The 20,260-nt window shown below is 56.2% G+C and overlaps 1 protein-coding gene across 1 annotated transcript in view; it reads right to left on the bottom strand.

Moving 5' to 3' along the window:
• The window catches only part of TNRC18 (trinucleotide repeat containing 18), a 79,862-nt gene that overhangs the window by 2,024 nt on the left and 57,578 nt on the right, over nt 1–20,260 (bottom strand). Inside the window, exons 18-26 of the mRNA XM_065892882.1 lie at nt 14,910–15,325; nt 10,733–10,885; nt 10,291–10,432; nt 8,675–8,792; nt 8,171–8,246; nt 7,980–8,088; nt 5,008–5,124; nt 4,131–4,295; nt 2,401–3,716 (exon numbers count right to left, since the gene is read on the bottom strand). Of these exons, the coding sequence (XP_065748954.1) occupies nt 2,401–3,716; nt 4,131–4,295; nt 5,008–5,124; nt 7,980–8,088; nt 8,171–8,246; nt 8,675–8,792; nt 10,291–10,432; nt 10,733–10,885; nt 14,910–15,325 (2,612 nt within the window). The remainder of the gene's footprint in view (nt 1–2,400; nt 3,717–4,130; nt 4,296–5,007; nt 5,125–7,979; nt 8,089–8,170; nt 8,247–8,674; nt 8,793–10,290; nt 10,433–10,732; nt 10,886–14,909; nt 15,326–20,260) is intronic.

A 20,260-nucleotide genomic window follows, 5' to 3' on the forward strand; every position in this document is an offset into this window, starting at 1 on the left:
AAACTCGTTTCCCTTCTCGGACTGGCCACTAGGCGGCGCCAAAGCGTTTTTTGTCTTTCTTTTTTTGTCTGAACAAGAAAAACCCACAGGCTAATTTCCTACTTTATCCACCTGTCCCTTTTCTACTTTTAATTCACTGGATCCCTGGTGAGACTTTTTTTTCGGCCGCATCGCAGCAAGTGGGATCTTAGTTCCCCGACCAGGGATCAAACCCGTGCCCCCTGCAGTGGAAGCATGGAGTCCTAACCACTGGACTGCCAGGGAATTCCGTGACAGACTTTTTAATGTCCAGGTTTCTTATGTGTTCTGTAAACTGCTCAAATTATTTTCAGCTCAAAGCATGGTACTAACTGATTCAAGGTGATAGGGACGGCTAAGATCTCTAAACCAACGCATCTGACAGCAGGTATGTTTTTAGGCATCCACGGCCACTCTCCTCACAGATCCCCCTTGGGCCCCTGTGGCCAGCACAGGACTTGGTCTGGCCAATCCAAACATCCCATCCTTCTCCTGGCCATTGTGACTGGCTCAAGGGTGCACCCGGGACCTAAGCCAAAGACGTGCCAGCAACTTTAGCTTGAACCCTAAAAAAGACACCTCTTCCTACTGTCACTTCTGAGCTGGTAGAAGGTCAGCTGAAAGCTGCTGGGGCTGCCGGAGAAGGAGACCAGTACAGAGGAAGAAAGGAGAAACTCGAGCCTGGAGCACGAGCCCGAGAGTGCCTCTGAAAACAGCCCTCAGGCCCCTGGATCCAGCTGTACCTGAAGCCGGACACCCTAGACTTTCCTATTAAATGAGTTTGGCCCTGGGCTCTGACCTCTACAGCAGCAAGTGCCCCCAGCAACACTGACACTGGAACGTGCAAATGGAAGATGCTAAGATAAGGAACTGGCCAATCACCGTGGGGGCAGGACAGTGAGAACATACCTGTCCTCGGCTCAGAAGCCATCACTCCTTGATATGGCCCTGGATACAGTGCCTGCCGGGACCAGAGCTCCAGAGGAGCTGGTCTGGAATGTCTGAGTGTGGCTCGTCAGGAAAGATTCTACAAGAATCTACACATTCAAGTTTGCTATCTCAAGTGGTGGCCCTGCCAAGAGAGGCCCTTTCAGCCTGGAGCCAGCAATCGGGGGGTGGGGGACGCACGTAAAGTCCGACAACTCACACCTTGCAGGGTCGGAGCAGCACATCATCTGCCCCAGATTCAAGGTGGTGCCGCAAAGGCAGGGAAACCAGGAGCGCGGGAGCTGCGGGGGTTGGGGGAGGACCCTCCCCAACTTCCCACTCTGCAGCACTTGCCTGACCAAGGGGGGAGTTCCCCACCCTATTCTAAGGAGCCTTTGAGGGTGCAGCCTGTGGCAGGTGGAGTTGTCCACCCACCAACCCCCGGGGATCCAACTGACCCTGGGTGGCACAGTGGGGAGCCCTAAAAGGCTGCTGCCTAGACAGAAACCCCCAAGCTAGTCTTGATTCAGAACATCCTCCAACTTCTCCGGCCTTGCTAACGCAGCCAGGGAGCTGATACAATGCAAACATGCCAGAAGCTTCTTAAGCGGTACACTGCCAGAGGCCCTGCAAGCTCATCGCTGTCAGCCCCCAACCCCTAAAACCTGCCTGGCAGCACCGGCATTAAAAAGGTCCAGACCCAGCCAGGTGCCTCCTCCTGGCCTGGCTCTGGCGTGGCCTCGGAGGACCGTGGACCAGGGCGGCAGACGCTGTGGGGAAACCAGACGGGCTGCACCCATAGACAAGGAGCCTGGCTCTTCCTGCCCAGGGGCATGGGGTGGACTGGTGGCCTCCAGGCTGTTCCCCTTCTGCACACAGAAGCTTCTCGTGTGTGCGTGTATATGCAGGTGCATGCACGTGCGTGCATTTGTGTGTGTGTACACGTGCATGTCTGCATGTGCCCAAGGCATGGGGGGGCCTGGAGGGCTCCTTCTGGAGAACAAACACCCACCTACTACAGGGGTGGCCGCATGACTCAGACGCAGTCAACCAGAACGTTCTGCCTTGTGGGCCACACCGATTAGCTCAGGGGCAGGCAGTGACCCAGCCCGGCCAAGAGAGGGAAAGAAAGTACCTTCTGCTGTGACTGCTAATTAGCCAACCAGAAGCCTTGAGCCATTCGTTTTCAGCGGAAAATGAAGCAAAAGCAAAGAAACTCAGGTTGTGTGGCCGCGCGGTTCTGAGACCCTGCGGCATGGCAGCTAAAGGCCTGTGCGGTAAGTGGGTCCCGCGGAGGGTGGGTCTGGGTCCCGGGGACCAGAGGCAGTGCTGCTGTGTGAGGGGCAGGACTCTGGTGGAGTCAGACAGACTCCACACCCGTCACCCCGACTCTCCGCCGTGGGGCTGCTGGGAGGCCAGAGAAAGACACGTGGGGACAACCCCGCCCCCAGCTACCTGGGTGGGCTTGCCGAACCACTTCCAGAGCTGCCGGGCGGGCAGGAAGGCGGCGATCTTGGGCCGGTTCTCCACCGACGGCAGGCGCTGCCGCTTGGCCAGCTCCTTGGTGGTGGGGAGGTGGACGCCCTCCCTCTTCTTGGGCCGGCTCTTGGCCCCGGCCTGGGCCTTGGGCTGCACGGGCTGCGGGGGCTGCGGCTGGGGGGCCTGGGGCGCGGGCGCCGGCGCCTTCTTGCCTGCAGAGTGGGCCGAGGAGCGGGCCTTGGCCGCCTGCTTGGGCGCCTTGCTGGCGAGGGCCGGCGGGGCAGAGGGCCCGGCTGCCGGGGCAGGGGCGGCCTCGTCGTCCGAGCTGCAGGAAGAGTCGTCCGTGGTGGAAGAGGACGAGGACGAAGAGGACGACGACGAGGAGGACGACGAAGACGACGAGGAGGACGAAGAGGACGAGGAGGACGACGAGGACGACGAGGAGGACGAGGAGGACGAGGAGGACGAAGAGGACGACGACGAGGACGAGGACGAGGACGACGAGGAGGCCCTCGAGCTGGAGGCGCTGCAGCTCCGGCCGCCGCCCTGGCCATCCTCCTCTCCCTCCGTCTCAGAACTGCTGCTGCTGCCGCCGCTGTCGCTGCTGCTGCCGCCGCTGCTGCTGCCGCCGCTCTCCGACTCCTCGGCCCCGTCCTGCTCGGCCTGGCCCTTGTCCGGGCTCTTGGGGCTCCCCGAGTCCTCGAACGTGAGCACGGCCCCAGGCTCCTGGGCCAGGTCGCCGTCCCCCGCCTTGGGCCGGGCCGCCTTGGGCTCGCTGCCGCCGGCCCCCGGAGGGTAGCTGCCCAGGCCCAGCAGGCCTTTGGGCTCCTGCCAGCCCCCCGCGCCAGCGTCCTCCCGCAGAAGCAGGGCCTCTTTGGCCTTCTTGCTTTTGGGCGACGTCACGCCCTCACGGTCCAGCTTGACGAGCAGCTCGGCCTCTTCCCCGGGCCTCCGGGCGCCCTTGGGGGCCGACTCCTCAGCAACCCGGGCCTTCTTGGGCTTGGGGCGCGTGGCGGGCATGGTGATGGGCATGGCGACGAGGGCGGTGGGGGCCAGGGCCGCGGCGGGGGCCGGCAGCTCCCCAAAGGGCTCGGGTGCCGGGCAGCTGGTGAAGGCGGACGGCGCTGGGCTGGGCTGTCGGGGAGCTGGGCGAGCCTTGGGGGCCTTGGCCCGCTTGTCCACAGATTCTGGGGGACTCTTCTTGGAACCTGGGGTGCTGATGGGCTCCAGGGCCAACGGGGTACTAGGGACCTCATCCGTCGAGCCCCCCTCCTCCAGGACGGCGGCTCTGTCTAGAAGAGAGAAGGAAAAAGCCCAGTGAGGCCAGCACTTCGCGAGCCAGCGAGCCCGTCCCCATCCCGGCTCTGCCGGGTCCTGAGCGGGGCTGGGGCGGCAGCCTCTCGGGGCCTCGGGACGAGCGGCTCTCGCACCTTAGTTGTCCACATGTGGTGGCCCCAGAGTGGCCCTCGGGAGCCTGGGCTCTTAGCCCAAAGCACTTTGCTCTGGAGGGAACACAGCTGGCTGGATCTCAGCTCTGCCTCTGACAGGTCAACGCGCCTCCCTGAGCCTCAGTTTCCTAATCTGTCACAGGGCCCAAATAGCCCTGCAGCACCAAGTTCCCACACAGGTGGGGAGTGGTATCTGTGCAGAGACCCTGTGTGAGCAGCAGGCCCCAGGTCCCGGCAGCCCAGGCACGGCCAACGTACCGCTCTTGGCTTTGGTGCTGGGCTTCCGCCCGCGCCCCCGGGCCTTGGCGCCGGGCTCCTCGGACCCTGGCACGGCCCCGTCTTTGCTCTCCCCGGTGTCTTTGCTGGTCTTCCGGCTGCGGCGCTTGGCGCTAGGCACCAGGAGGGCGGGGGACGGCTCAGCACCTGTGGGGCAGGACAGACAGTGGCTCAGGCCCGGGTCTCCGCTCTCCCGGCCACAGGAGTGTCATCTGTCGTGGGGAGGAGGCGGGGGGAGGGACCAGACAACACTGCGTGGCCGACCCCACTCAGCCTGCCCACCTAGGCTACGCAGTCGGGTGGGAGGCCCATCTGCAGGGACGTAGCTTGGGTGTCTGCACATGCGTGCGACGGGGGCTCCTCGAATAAATGACCAGGGTGGGGCTGACCCTGTGGCTTTCATGATCCATTTGGAGGGTTCACGGAAACACTGGACCCCTGGAAGTCAGGCAGTCCTGGGTCCGAGTCCCGGCTCTGCCTCTGACCAGTCGAGGGACCCTGGATAAGTCATTTCACCTCTTAAACCCGAGGTTCGTATTGGCCAAAGGGGATGGTATTTCCAGACACACAGGACTGGACAAGAATTGAACGCTATCACGGACACGGCGTGGAACTGCCCGTGACAGTTACCGATCCCTCCCTGGCCTGCACTGCCCGGCCTGGGGCTGGTCTCACAAGTCTCGGGATGCAGATCTGGGGAGGCCTGGGATTCCCCCCTCCCGAGACCATTCTGGGAGCCCCCACCCACACTTTCTACCATTTCCACCCCCTGTGGGTGCAAATGGTCCAAACAGCAGACAGAGCCCAGAGCCAGCCTGCAACGGGTGGGCCCCCACCGGGCGGCAGGACCACCACTCACACTGGATCTTGTAGTCGGGGGGCAGGAGGCGGATGTGTGAGAGGGGGATCCTGCCGGTGTCTCCGTCATCAAACTCCACGGTGATCAGGTCCCCGTCATCCTCGAGGCCCAGCAAGCCTGTGGGAGGAGGGGCGGAGTCAGGGGGCCGAAGGGGAGCAGAGACGAGCCGGGAAGCAGTCCCGGGAGCAGGATGCAGGAGGGCGGGTGCGCAGCGGGCAGGACGTGGGCTTCAGAGCTAGGCAGTCCCGGGAGCACCAGCTCCCAGTCCAGCCGAGCGCGCGGCCGTGTCCACTCATCCCGAGACCCTCCCCAGATCAACGAAGAACAGCAAGGACGGGGCTGTAAAGGACACGGAGCAGGCAAAGGGACAGCAGCGGTGAGAGTGCCGGACATTCCGAAGACAACACCCGTGTGGACAAGAGGAACTGCCCTCACTCTGGGCTCTCTGCTCAGTCAGGGGCCTGGAAGGAGGTGGCACCAAAGAGAAGGAACCCGGCTTTCACAGGGGAGCCCCAGGATCCCCTCTCCTGAGCACCAAGCACCTCTGCAGGCAGGGATGCAGGGACCCCACCCCTGGACAGACTCGGGGGTGCCACGGCAGCAGGGGCTGCAGGCTTTACACCTGGACACTGGGCACAGCAGAGGAGGGTGGCAGGTGCCACACCAACCAGGGTGACAGGGAAGTCCGAACAGAGTGGACTCAGGCGGTCCCAGGAGCACCGGCTCCCAGTCTGGCCAAGCGCGCGGCCGTGTCCACTCGTCCCAAGACCCTTCCCAGATCAACAAAGGATGGGGCTGGGGTCATCCCAGCCCCATTCCCAAGTGCTGGACACTGAGCCCTGAGGCTGGAGCCGTGGGCTATCTGATGAGTGAAGAGCCACAGGTGCTGGTACTGGTGTCCCTAAACAAAACATCCCCCCCCAACCTTCAGGAGGCCCTGCCCACACACAGCTTCCAGTCTGCTTGCTGAGGATCACCAGTGACGAAAGAACAGCCTCCAACAAAGGACAGCACAGAACAGAGAGGTACAGACACACAGCCCACAGGGAGAGGAAGGGAAAGGCAGAAGGAAAGGGAGCTGAAGAAACCTCAAATGGAAACAATATGTCCCCGGAAAAAAAAGGAATCCATGAGAACAAAAAGAGAACAAAAATTAAAAAAAAAAAAAAAAAAAAGAATATTTAGACAGTAAGAAAGAACTCTTAGGAATACTATAAATGACAGCAGAAATATCCAAAATTCAATAGAATAGAAGGGCCAGAGGGCAGAGGTGAGGAAATCTTCCAGAAAGTAGAACAAAAAGATTAAAAAAATGGACAAAAATGAGAAAAAAGATCCTAGTCTTGAGGGCCACCAGATGAGTGTGAGTTCCAGGAAAAAGAGGGTAAATGAGGGAAGGAAACTCTCCAAGAAGTAATATGAGAAAAAGTTCTAGGAACAAAGGAAATCTGCTTCCGAATCAAAGCCCCCTTCCCCCAAATACCCAGCAACACAGAGAGAGAGAGAGAGAGAGAGAGAGAGACCACATGAAATTCCCGATCTAGGAATAATGGGAAGATTCTGAGTTTCCAGAGAGAGAAAAGTGGGTCTCCTATGAAGATTTGGGCCTCTGACATCAGAATCCGGATGGAACAGTGACTTCGAAAAGGTGAAGGAAGATTATTTCCAATGTAGAATTTATACCCAGCTCAACTATCTCTAAAGAACAGGATAAGGGGCTCCCCTGGGCGCAGTGGTTGAGAGTCCACCTGCCGATGCAGGGGACGCGGGTTCGTCCCCGGTCTGGGAAGATCCCACATGGTGGAGTGGCTGGGCCCGTGAGCCATGGCCGCTGAGCCTGCGCGTCCGGAGCCTGTGCTCCGCAACGGGAGAGGCCACAGCAGTGAGAGGCCCGCGTACCACAAAAAAAAAAAGAACAGGATAGGATAAGGAGATCTTGGGCACACATGTACTTGAGGAATTTACCTCCCATGGACCCTTTTTCTCCGAAAGCTACGGAAAGGTCCTCTGCCACAAGGAGGGAAAGGGACAAGGAAGAGAAAGACATGGGATGCAGCACAGGAGAGAGAGAGAAATGGAATTCTCAGAATGATGGTAAGGGGAAATCCCAAGAGTGACACCTGTGAGGCAGGCCTAGCAAGCCGTCAGCCCCCAAGGCTCAGAGGCCAGAGAGCCCCGGGAGAGCTAAACAGAGATGAACTTTTCCCCTTGTGAGAGAACTTCCTGCCCAGCATCCCCGTTCCCATCTCCTGGGCACGTATGGATGACGTTAGGCGGCCAAGAGGTGGACTATCTTTGGCCTCTGGTTTTGGCTTCGGGCTGTAACACACACGCAGACCCCCAGCTCCCCGATGTGCTGGCTCTGCAATAGCTAAGTGTGCACTGTCTGCCTACCTGCCGGCTTTGTAGGTCTGGCGTCCACACACCCACATCTTCTGGGCTACCTGTTATTTTGTCTGCCCAGCTTCCAATCTCTTATTCTGCTAACAAGGTCAACGTTCCTGGGGAAGCGGCCTTCCCCTTCTCAGTCCACAGGCAAAAATCAGGAAGCTGCCTCAGTCGTTAGCAAGGACAAGCCCAAGACCTGTGACCCACGTGAAATCCATGTGACCCACGTGAAATCCATGTGACCCAAGCCAGCTCAGTGAGACTCCATCCTAGGACCCAGATGGGAAAAGTGGGAGATTCTCTGATGACAGGATTTGTTCAGAAGGTGAGAGAGTCCCCAGGAGCGGGGTGTGATGACAGCACAGCTGAGAGCATGGCTGACGGACACTGGGAGCCTGAGCCCCGATGACACCGCGGCACAGTGACTGGGTCCAACCGCGCCTAAAGCCCTGTAAGTCTTCACTCAGACGAGCCGATAAAACTCTGTGCTTAAGGCCACCTGACTTGGGTTTCAGGAACCAAATGGATCCATGCCAACACGGCGGGAAACGGGTGTCAGGGAGGGTCTCGGGGGAGGGTCTCACCTCGGACCACGGTGCCCGGGTAGAGGCAGCGGTACTGCTGGCTCCAGTAGGCTGCGATCCTGGTCCCTTGCGGCAAGAAGCGAGTGGAGGCCGGCCTCACGTCAATGATCTGGGAAGGCGAAGGGCTGAGCGTGGGCGGTGGGCAGAAGCAGCCCCGCGCCCGCCCCCCCAGCCCCGTCTCCCTCCCTCACCGCCTCCTGCAGCAGCTGCTCCAGACAGTAGATGTGGGGCCGGTTCCCGCGCTCGCCCTCCACCACCACACGGTATCTGCGAGGCCAGGGCGGCGAGGCGTGAGGTCCCCAGGGGAACCGCCACGCCCCAGACTCCCAGCACCCCCACCCCCACCCCCGCGCGCCAGCTCTACCTCCCGCACCACGGGGACGTGCCGTTGGTGCCTGAGGGTCTGCTGACCTGCGGCATAAACTCGGGGCCAGTCTAGCCCCTCTGTGCCCCGCTTCCTCGTCTGCACAACCAGGGTTCACAGATCCAGGAGAGCCCAGCGCGCCCTCTCCTGCTCCTTCCCGCTGAGCCCCACCCGGGGGCCCGCCCATGCCCCCGGCTCCTATGCAGGGAAGCCACAGCTCAGAGAGGCGAAGCGACGCGCCCAGAGGCCCAGCAAGGCTGTGGGTGCAGGACTGGGCGAGGCGCTTAGGCTCTGAGCGGGGCTGCCCCGCCTGGCGCCCACCCGCACTCACATGTCCGGCGAGTGCACCGTCTGCACGTGCCCCGCGTACAGCAGCTTGTCATCCATGGGGATCAGCACACGCAGGCCGTCCTTCAGCTCGTCCTTGTCGATGATGCAGGAGCGAGGGGCTGTGGGAGTGGGCTCGGGTGAGGCGGGGTCGCAGCGGGGTTGGGGGCGGGGGGTCAGCCTTGAGACCCTCCGTCCCGTCCCCTGGGCCCTGCCCCCCAGGCCCACCTGTCGCCCCGTCACCCCTCTCAGAGCAGAAGGCCCAGGGTGCCCGCGGGCACACGTGCATCTGTGCGCGCAGCTATGTGCCAGCAGACGGGCCTCGTGCGCAGGGAGGAACCGGGGTGACACCCCGCAGGTGCTGTCCCACCCTCATCTGAAGACCACCCCTCTCTGAGCCCCGCCGTGAGGCGATGCGCCATCAGAGCCCGTCACGCCCCTCGGCCACAGCCCTGGGACCCCTCCACCAGCTCCTCCTCCACCTGGGATGCTATCTGTTCTGGTGGACACAATCCCCCACAGCTGGGCTGTCAGCGCTGCCCACCCCGACCAGGCCTCCGCCCGAGGCTGCCACGCCCCATCACCGCCCTGGGCCACGTCCCCTCCTGGGACCCCCACCCCAGACTCTCCTCAGTTCTCCCCCCACCCTGGGCCCGACCACGCTGCTTCAGCCTCCTGGGCCTGCTCCTCTTCTCTATAGGACCTTGAACCTGGGCCCTCCCTGCCATTACCCCACACAGAGAAACCCAGATGGCTCGCTGGGGTGGACGGAATGACAGGCCCACTTCTTGGTTCCCGCCTGCACCCACACCCCTGCCACGGCTTCACCACAGGTGGAGTTGACTTCCCACCTCTTGACCTTGGGTGTGGCCACGTGACCTGTTTTGGCCAACGGACGAGGGTAGAAGTGCTTGAATCTGAACCGAGCGAGGTCTCGGGAGGCCTCACTGGTTCCCACTCTCCCTCTCGAGCCTCTGGCAGCACGGCCATGAGAAGAACACACCCTGACCAGCCCAGCGGTCCAGGTGGGGCAGAGCGGTCCCTGCATCAGTGGACCCCTAGCCGTCCCGTTATCATGGGAGCAAGCCCAGCTAAGGTCACCCTGCTGTCCTGCTGACAACTTACTGCCACCCTCCATTGAGTCTGAGCACTTGGTTGTTACACAGCAATAGCTGACAGATACACTCCCAAGCAGGTGACAAAGCTCCTCAGGGCTGGCCCTGCTCCTCCTCTCGATCCATCCCCACCCCTACCTAATTCAGGTCCTCAACCTCAAGCTCCAGACCCCCAGGTCCAAGTGCCTACTGGATGTCACCTCCCTGGGATGTCCTCCGAGCATCCCAGCCTCCAGCCAGCAAAGCCCAGTTGCTCCCCTCTGAGACCTGTCTCGATGACAGCTTCTCCCCACCACCTGCCAATACCCATCCACACCCCTTCTCTTCCCCTCATCTGCTCACACAGCCCATGTACTCTCCCTCCTAATGCACTCAAACCCCCCCCATCTCCCTCCCAGCTGCCCATTCCCTGCCCCTCCCCATGCTAGCTCAGGCCCTAGTAACTGCCCCAGGAGAACCTCCTGCACCCGCAGGCCCAAGCCAACACAGCATCGTGGGCGCTCACCGGGAGTTAGTGGCCTCTCCACAGCCCCGCCTCGTGGCAGGTGCTCATCCTCAGAGAAGCTCGAGTCCTGGTTGGGCTCGAAGTCCTCCTCGGCAGCCATGCTCTCCATCAGCTTGCTCACGGCTCCCCCCTTCCCCCGGTTCTGGGGACAGAGCAAGAAAGACCAATGGCTTAGGACACGGCATCCCAGTCCTGCCCGGCTAGGACCCTCCCTGGAATCCCGGGGTCACACTCAGGCCTCGGTGGAGTCTGCCACATGGGGGACTGGGGTCCCAGCTGGGCTCACCCCCAAGACCAGAGGGAGGATGAAATGGGCTGAGGCAGTGCCTCCAGCCACACGAGGGATCTGGGGGCATGGGGGTGGAGCACACCCAGGGACGCCTCCGTCTGTCAACCAAGCAACGCAATTCACCCAAGCCTGGGGCCCCATGGGAAACCTCACCTCCTTCTTCACCTCCTTCCCTTTGGCTTTGGCCTTGTTCCTCTTGGCAGCGGCCGGAGAGCTGGTGTGAGGGGCCCGGGCCTCGGGGGGCAGGGCAGGAACACGGGGAGGGGGCAGCGAGGCTCCTGATCCGGCCTCCTTCCCCTTCTTCTTCTGGGGATGAAGTGACAGGGTGGCCGTCAGAGGGCAGAGAGGGCCCAGGCCCCGCCGCTCACTGTCCAGAGAGAGGACAAAACACCCTCCCTCTCCTGGCAAGTATTTCTGGTTTCAATCTTGTTTTATCACTACTGTATATTACTTGTTGTTAAAAAAAAAAAAAAAAAAAAAAAGACAACACCGAAGTGTATATATGTGAGTTCCTCTCCAACGATCCCACCAACCACAGAGGTAAATAGAGGGACTAATAACAGCATGGTGTGTCCTTCCAGAGCTTTCCACAAGCACACATAACCATGTAAACATGTGGGCTATGCAGACACATCTGTGTATACACAGTACTTTCTTTTTTAAACACAGATGGGAATTTACCAAAACTTCTGCTTTGCAACGTTTTCCCCCTAGCATGTCTGGCAGACACAGAGGTGGTGGCTGCCCAAGGTGCCTTGATGGGGGGACCCGAGATTCATCCGACCACCCACCTCTGTTTTTTCCTCTGCTGGATGGTGCCAAGAAAAACAACACTACCAATTAGTTCTACAGGTATATTCCTGGAAGAAGCATTTAGAACCGTACACCCACTGTCCGACTGCTTCCGGAGGCCTGCATTACTTTCCTCTTGCCCCAGAAGTGTGGGGTGCCACATCCCCACCAACTCAAAGCCCCCAGGGTGGCTCAGGGACGCTCCCCACGCTGGGGGAGCGGAAACTGGGCCAGCGTATGGGGACTGTGCATGGCTCCACTTATCAGAGCAAAAGAGTGGAAACAACCTAGATATCCAGCAACCTGGTGCGTCCGTAGATACAGTTACAAGCTTTTATCACAGCGGCTGAGGGTCCTGTTCTGAGGAAGAGGTGACAGCACAGGAAATGGAAGTGATGATACTCTGTATAAGAAGCAGGTTCAGGCTACAAAGGTGACGGGCGGTGGGGGCAGGGGTCACTTCATGCCTTTTTAAAAGCCACATGCCTAACGACCAACCACCAAGTCATGGGGCCACAGGGGAGATGGAAAATTAAGACACCGAGAGAAGGAAGACTGGGCGAATGTTACCAAGACAACAGCAGAAGTCACAGCTTCCACATCAGACGGGTGAAATCCAAACCCAAGAGCATTAAAAGGAAAAAAGTGGGAAATGTTAGAGCGATAAGAGGTATTCATTTTAATCTCTATTTGGGGGGAGAAATATGTATTTTTTATGTATACACACACACATTATATTTTCTCATTTCTGGTGCATGTTTGATCCTGTGCACATTTCTGAAATCAGACTGCATCTTGGGGGTTGAAGGACTGTTTGTCATGTGGTTATGTCTCCTCTTGCCCTGACTTCTGTTATTAATTAGACAGCTTGTCTTATGGGGCACATCTTTGCAGCTGTACATAGTGGGGCAAGAGACACTGACAGCCCAAAAAAAAGAAAAGTTATCTCCGTATGGAATTTAATTTTCTTCCTTTTCCTTATCATGCAAATTACTGTTACAATCAGATAAAACTGATAACCTTTTCTTTCCCACTGACCAGAAAGCCCATTTCTGGGAAGATTTTTTTTTTTTAATAAAAAAACTCCAAAACTGACAAGTTCTGTACACAGAACAGAGATGTTCATTGCTGTGGTAATTACGATGGCAAAAGACCATCATCAACCAACTCACCAACGGCTAGCATGGGTGATGGCGGGAGACATTGAAAACCACAGGACAGCAAGATGGTGGAATGTTATTCAGCCATTTGGAGACAGTGATTTAAAAAAAAGTAAAATAAACGGTCATGCCACACAGGATACAGAGGCTTCCCTGGTGGTGCAGTGGTTGAGAGTCCGCCTGCCAATGCAGGGGACACGGGTTCGTGCCGCGGTCTGGGAAGATCCCACATGCCGCGGAGCGGCTGGGCCCGTGAGCCATGGCCGTGAGCCTGCGCTGGGCCCGTGAGCCATGGCCGCTGAGCCTGCACGTCCGGAGCCTGTGCTCCGCAACGTACAGCAAAAACAAAAACAAAACAAAACAAAACAACAACAAAAAAAGCAGGATACAAAAGTGTATCTCACAAAACTATGAACACTGGTTGTTCCTGGAGTGATTTCCTTGGTGTCTGACTTCTCCTTTGGCTGACAATTAATCGGTTCTGTTCCAGTGTCTGACTGTGTCATCAGAAGGCTGAGATCAGGTGAGCGAGCCCCTGGTCCCTCTCTCCCCAACAGAAGGTGCCATCTTGGGAAAGGCCCAAAGGTTTGCTCTGTGGTTAAGGCCCCGGCTCTGGCGCTAGACCCCCAGTGTTGAAAGCTCAGCTCTGATAATCATTAGCTGCTGGGCTAACTGGGCAGGTTCCAGGACCACCTGTAACATGCAGTTAATATGAGTAAGCAACCTACCTCATGTGGCTTCGTAAGTAGTCATCTGTGACGTCAAAAGAAATACATATTTGGTCCCTGCCCCTGTTCCTTTTTTTTTTTTTTTTTTTTCCTGCCCCTGTTCCTGACACAGGGCTCCTAAAACCCTTTGGATTTCCTGGGTCATAGGAGCGAGCGCCTTTTGTTCTAATAAGGTGACTCTTGGTGAGTCCCTACATGGCTTCAGAATGGGGCCTGGTCACCAGAAAGACCAGCTACAATCAAAAGCTTGAAACTTTCAGCCCCACCCACATCCTCCAGGGAGGGGAGAGGGGCTGGAGGTTGAGTTACTAATCGATCATGCCTCTGTGATGAAGCCTCCATAAAAACCCCTCAACGACGGGGTTCAGAGAGCTCAAGGGTTGGTGAACACGCCGAGGAGGGCGGTGTGCCCGGAGAGGGCATGGGAGCTCTGCACCCGTTCCCACCCACCTTGCTCTGTGCATCTCCTCCATCTGGCTGTTCCTGAGTTGCATCCTTTACAGTAAACCGTAACATTAAGTAAAGTGTTTTCCGGAGTTCTGTCATTCTGGTGAATTATCGACCGGAGGAGAGGGGTCATGAAAATCCTTGATCTATAGCTGGTTGGTCAAAAAGCACAGGTGACAACCTAGGACTTGCGACTGGCATCTGGAGTGGGGATGGGGTGGGGGCAGTCCTGTGGGACTGAGCCCGTCACTGTGGGGTCTGCACCAACCCCGGGGAGTTAGTGTCAGATGTGCTGTGAGCAGGCAACACGTTTCCCTTTACCAACACATTAAGTATACAAACTGGTTAGAACACGCCTGGCCCCTACCATGGGTCACCCTGTACCATCATCATCATTATGTATTATTGGAGCGCCTTCTCTCCAAGGATCAGAAAAACCTGAGATGGCTTCAGCCGTGAGAAAACAAGAACAAGAGATCCCTGTGGATGACACTGAAATGCAGCCCCTTCCTCACTACCACCCATTATCAGGAAACTGATGCGGAGTCTGGTCCCTTTTTGTGGCTTTGTCTAGAATGACACTGCTATTTGAGGGTTTGCCTTCCATCAGGGACATGGAGTAGAGAGGCCTGAGTCAGAGACCACTGTCGCGAGCTGGCCATTAGGTCTGAATGCGACCACCTAAAGAGCGAACTACTGGCCGTGAGCTTCCTAGCAGCCAGTGCAAGAAGGGTAACAGGTCTAATCATCACTGAGTTCTTGAAAAGCAGGTGTTCTCAACCTGTGGTGTCTGTGGAGAGAATTCAGGGACCTCTGAACCTTGGATGGGGAAAAAGAAATCCCATCTCTATCTTCCCTAACCTCTCAAGAAATGAGGCTTTCCTTTGGGTGTGAGAGCTAAGACTTTGTCACCAACAGCAATCACTGTCATGTAGCGCATGACAGTTACGGCAGAGACCTTGAAATATCATCTGAGCTCATCAGTTCACACAACAACACTTGCTAGCCCGGCTGCAGGTGTCCTTATCAAAGACGTTCATCAAGGGGCACCCAGAGGCGTGCCCATCACAGAGGTCGTCGGTAGGTGGGTGACTGCGTTTGAGGGTCACCACCGCCCTTTGGGGTCTCTGTGCCTCGCCCAGGTCTGAGAACTCTACTCCGAGACAGGAGGTCCAAGGGCCCCCGCCCCGCGCCGCACCCTACCTTCCTGGGGTCCTTCCTGTCCTTCGCGCGGCCGGCATCCTTGCGTGGGCTGGGCGGGCCAGCCTTGCCGCAGCGGCCGGGCTTGGTGGCAGCAGGCGCAACGCTGCTGGGCGCGGGCACGGCCGACGCGTCATGCAAGAAGATGCGCTCGCTGCGCCGCCGCGTCCACAGGTCGTCGTCGCTGGCCTCGGGCCCCGCCTCCAGGCCAGGCTCCTTGGGGCCCCGCGGCTTGCGGGCCTTGCGCCCCTTCTCGGCCGCCAGCTTGGCCTTGTCGGGGCTGCCGGGGCCCCGGGTGCCGGGCGCAGCCAGGGCAGGACCTGGCTCCCCCAGCCCCTTCTTGGGCCGCAGCAGCCCGGCAGGCGACCGCTTCCGCACCTTGACCTCGCTCTCCGAGTCGGTGTACTCGAACTCCGTGCCTGCACGTGGGTGAGGGAGGGGCTGTGGACAGGGGCTCCCGGGCCCCCACTTCCCACCCAGCCGCTCTGGCCACCAGGAGAAAGGCCACAGCCCAGCCCTCCTGCAGGGGATGACATCACCGTGGGAGGCTTCAACCTGTCTCGGGGAAGGAACCTGAGGCCCAGAGGAGGAGGGCTTCCGGCCGCATGCTTGTGAGCGGCAGACCCTGCTGGCCCCTCCCGTCCCAAACCCCGCCGGCTGCCCAGACTCTGCTCCGGAACCCTCACCCCAAGAGCATCATCTGGGCACGTGTGAGCTTCCCCGCCCCTCCTGTGCCTCCACAGGAGTCCCGGAAGCCAGGGCAGGTGAGCCGGGGAGGGCCCACACCTGTAGGGGCAGCAGCTCTAAGGGAGGAAGGTGGGAAAGCCTGCACAAAATCCCCAAGCCCAGAGGGGCCTCCGCTCTGCTTCCTGGAGCCACTCCTCAGAGCTGGGAGGTCCTTGGCACACATTCCCCTTTCTGGAGGACAGGCTTCCCCAGAACCCACACAGCCCTGGGGCCCAGCCCCTCCCCTCCCCCCCGAAGCCGCCCCTTCCCACAGCCGGGGGGCCCACATCCCTCTGCTACAGGGCAGCCCGGAGCCTAGGGCCCAGCTCCTGGGCTCCTTGAATGCACACCCTCACCAGGATCCGCTGTCCTCTGTCCTTTTAAACCCCCAGGTCTTCGCTCCTGCTGGCCCTCTGCCCAGAGCACCATCTCTCCCCTGACCTCTACCTGGACAGCTGCAGCCTCCTTTCTGAGAAGACCCACTCTGCGTCCTGGGGAGTGCTCTGGCCATCCCTCCATCACCACAGGCACACAGCACACTGCAGAGGTCCCGTCTGTGTTTGTCTATCTCGTCCTGCTCTGCCCCCAGCAATAGATCCCCAAGTTCTCCTGGAGCCCACAACACTGGACAGCTCAGAGCCTGGCCCAGAGCTGGTGGCCAGGGATAGAATCTAAACGGGGGGGTTAATGGTGCTTCTCCCCATGGGGAGAATGAGGAGGGCCTGCCTCCTCCAGGCAGACCCCGGGGATGAGATGTCCGTGACAGCCCTGGGCTGACCACCCCAGCAAAGGACTTGCCCTGGGTCCCAGACCAATGAGCTGGTAAGCCAGGGCTGGACCCCAGGCCCGCACCCCAGGCCTGCGGAGCCTTGAGCAGCCAGCAGCCTGGCCACAAAGGCTCCTGAGGGACGCCCAGCCCCATCACCCCAACAGGTGCAGCCGCAGTATCAAGGGTGGGGCTGGGAGGAGGGCGCACTTGCAAAGCTTAATGATCCTGTTAATTAATCTTTTGTTAACAGAGCTGCCGGGGGAGGCAGCTGGGGGCTTTCGTGGCTAATTAGGGTGCAGGCCACAAAACACCACTGGCTTTGCCAGTCCTGCTTTTGGGCATGACAGAATGAGACCCCACCCGATGACAGCCCCCTGCAGAAAACCTAGATGCACACAGAATACTGCAGGTACCTGCAGAGGGAGCCAGTACAGGACAGCGCGCAGAGCAGTGACCAGGAGTGGACACTCGCTTGAAAGAGGGGAGGGTGGAGCCTCAAGGGTAAGAGCGCGTCAGAAGATAAATATTTATGAGACCCATGGGGCAGCACGAATGGTGCCCGGCACAGAGGAAGCGGGCTCTGTCAGGGTCCTGTGGTGGCGACAAGCATGAGGCCCGGAGAGAGGGAAGGATCTGCCGTGGCCTCGCTGCGGGACAGGACAGGGAGCAGAACCTGCGTTCTTGACTCCCAACCAGCGTCCTGTGCAAATGCCTCCTCCCCAAAAGAACAGGCAGTAAAAGAGGAACAAAGGCACAAAAAAACAGACCCAAAAAAATAGACAAAAAATAATGAAGACAAGAGTAAAGACACAGATGCAAAGTCAAGGGATAAAAAAAGACATACGATGTGAACAGAAACCAAGGAAGAGCTGTAGCGGCTGTACAGACATACCCCACTTGATTGTACTTTGCGGATATGCATCTTTTCACAAATTCAAGATCTGTGGCAGCTCTGCATTGGGCAAGTCTACCAGCGCCATTTTTCCAACAGTGTTTACTCACTTCATATCTCCGTGTCACATTTCGGTAATTCTCACAGTATTTCTAACTTTTTCATTATTACTATTATATTATTATATTTGTTATGCTATATCTGTCATCAGTTACCTTTGAAGACTCAGATGATGGTTACCAATGTTTAGCAAGGGAGTATTTTTTAATTAAGGCACGTACCTTTTTTTAAAACCATAATGCTACTGTACCCTTAAGACTACAGTATAGCGTAAACGTAACTTTGATACATACTGGGAAACTAAAACATTTGTGTGACTCGCTTTATTGTGGCTTTATTGTGTTGGTCTAAACCCACAATTATCTCTGAGGTATGTCTGTACTTTTATCCAACAAAACAGATTTTAAGATAAAAATCTAGAGACAAAGAAGGACTTTTTTTTTTTTTTTTTTTTTTTTTTGGCGGTACACGGGCCTCTCACTGTTGGGGCCCCTCCCGTCACGGAGCACAGGCTCCGGACGCGCAGGCTCAGCGGCCACGGCTCACGGGCCCAGCCGCTCCGCGGCACGCAGGACCTTCCCAGACCGGGGCATGAACCCGCGCCCCCTGCATCGGCAGGCGGACCCCCAACCACTGCGCCACCAGGGAAGCCCAAGAAGGACATTTTAAAATGATGAAATAGTCAATCCATCAGAAGGACATAAACAAATGTGAACATAATCCAGAAACATATAAAAAAGATTATACACCATGACCAAGTGGGATATATCCCAGGAATGCAAGGTTGGTTTGACATTCTTTAAAAAAAAAAAATCTTTAAATCATTCTTTAAAAAAAAATGTAATACACCATATTAATAGGATAAAGGATAAAAACCACATGAACACAACAACAGACACAGAAGAAGTAACTGACAAAATCTAACACCCTTTCATGATAAAATCACTCAACAAATGAGAAATAGAAGGAAACTTCCTCAACCTGACGAAGGACATCTATGAAAAAACCCACCACTAACATCATACTTCATGGTAAAAGAATGAGTGCTTTCTCCCTAAGACATCTAGAGGGCAGGAAAAAAAACCAAACAAGACAAAGATATCTATTCTCACCACTTCTATTCAATATTGCATGGGAGATTCTAGCCAGAGCAATTAGGCAAGAAAAATAAAAGGAATACACACTGGAAAGGAAGACAAAACTATCTCTATCTGTAGGTGACATGATCTTGTATATCAGCGGTCCCCAACCTTTTTGGCACCAGGGACTGGTTTCATGGAAGACAATTTTTCCACAGATTGGAGGGGGGATGATTCAGCTGGTAATGCGAGCCATGGGGAGAGATGGGGAGTGGCAGATGAAGCTTCACTCACTCACTCACCCGCCGCTCACCTCCTGCTGTGCGGCCCAGTTCCTAACAGGTTGCAGACCAGTACCGGTCCACGGCCTGAGGGTTGGGGACCCCTGTTGTATACAGAAAATCCTAAGGAATCTACTGAAAAGCTTTTAGAATAAATGAGGTTAGCAAAGTTGCAAGACACAAGATTAATTTACAAAAATCAATTCTATTTCTATACATTAGCAACGAATACTCCAAAAATGAAAAGAATTCCATTTAAATAGCATCAAAAATAATAATTACTTAGAAATAAATTTAACAAGAGAAATGCAAGACTCATACAATGAAAACTACAAAACATTGCTGAAAGAAATTAAAGACCTAAATAAATGGAAAGACATTCCATGTTCACGGACTGAAAAACTTACATCGTTGAGGAGTCAGTACTCCCTAGTATTATCTACTAATTCAATACAATTCTTATCAGAATCCCAGATGGCTTTTTTGCAGAAATGGATAAACTGATCCTAAAATCCATATGGAAATGCAAGGGACTCTGAAGCACCTATCTTGAAAAAGAACAACAAAGATGGAGGACTCATACTTCCCAGTTTCAAAGCTTCCTACAAAAACTCCCACAGTAATCAAGATAATGTGGTACTGACATAAGGACATATAGATCAATGGAATAGAACTGAATATCCAGAAATAATCCTTCATATTTATTTTCAACTGTTCAACTGATTTTTGACAGGGGCGCCAGGAGCATTTGATGAGGAAAGAACAGACTTTTCAACACATGATACTGAGGCAAATGGATCTCCACATGCAAAAAACCCCTACATCACTCGCACACAAAAATAACTCAAAATGGATCACAGACCTAAATGTAACTCTCAAACTATAAAACTCTTAGGAGAATACAGGACTAAATTTTTGTGACCTTGAATCAGGCAGTACTTTCTGACATAACACCAGAAGTACAAGTGACATCAGAAGAAATAGATAAGTTGGATTTCATCAAAATTAAAATTTTTTGTTTTAAACAACACTATCAAGAAAGTGAAACAGGGACCTTCCCTGGTGGCACAGTGGTTAAGAATCCACCTGCCAATGCAGGGGACACGGGTTTGATCCCTGGGCCAGGAAGATCTCACATGCCACGGAGCAACTAAGCCCGTGCGCCACAACTACTGAAGCCCACGCGCCCTAGAGCCTGTGCGCAGCAACTACTGAGCACACATGCTGCAACTACTGAAGCCCACACGCTGTAGGGCCTGTGTGCCGCAAGTACTGAGCCTGCATGATGCAACTACTGAAGCCCGCACGCCTAGAGCCCGAGTTCCGCAACAAGAAGCCACCGCAATGAGAAGCCCATGCACCGCAACAAAGAGTTACCCCCGCTCACCGCGAACAAAGAAAGCCGGAGTGCAGCAATGAAGACCCAACACAGTCAAAAATAAATTTTAAAAAGAAATAAACAAATAGAAGAAATGGGAAGTGGTTGTAAATTACACCCAAAGAAAAAGGAAGGAAGGAAGGAAATAACAAAGAGCTGAAGTCAATAA

The sequence above is a fragment of the Phocoena phocoena genome, chromosome 15, assembly GCF_963924675.1.
Source record: "Phocoena phocoena chromosome 15, mPhoPho1.1, whole genome shotgun sequence".
Lineage (NCBI taxonomy): Eukaryota > Metazoa > Chordata > Mammalia > Artiodactyla > Phocoenidae > Phocoena > Phocoena phocoena.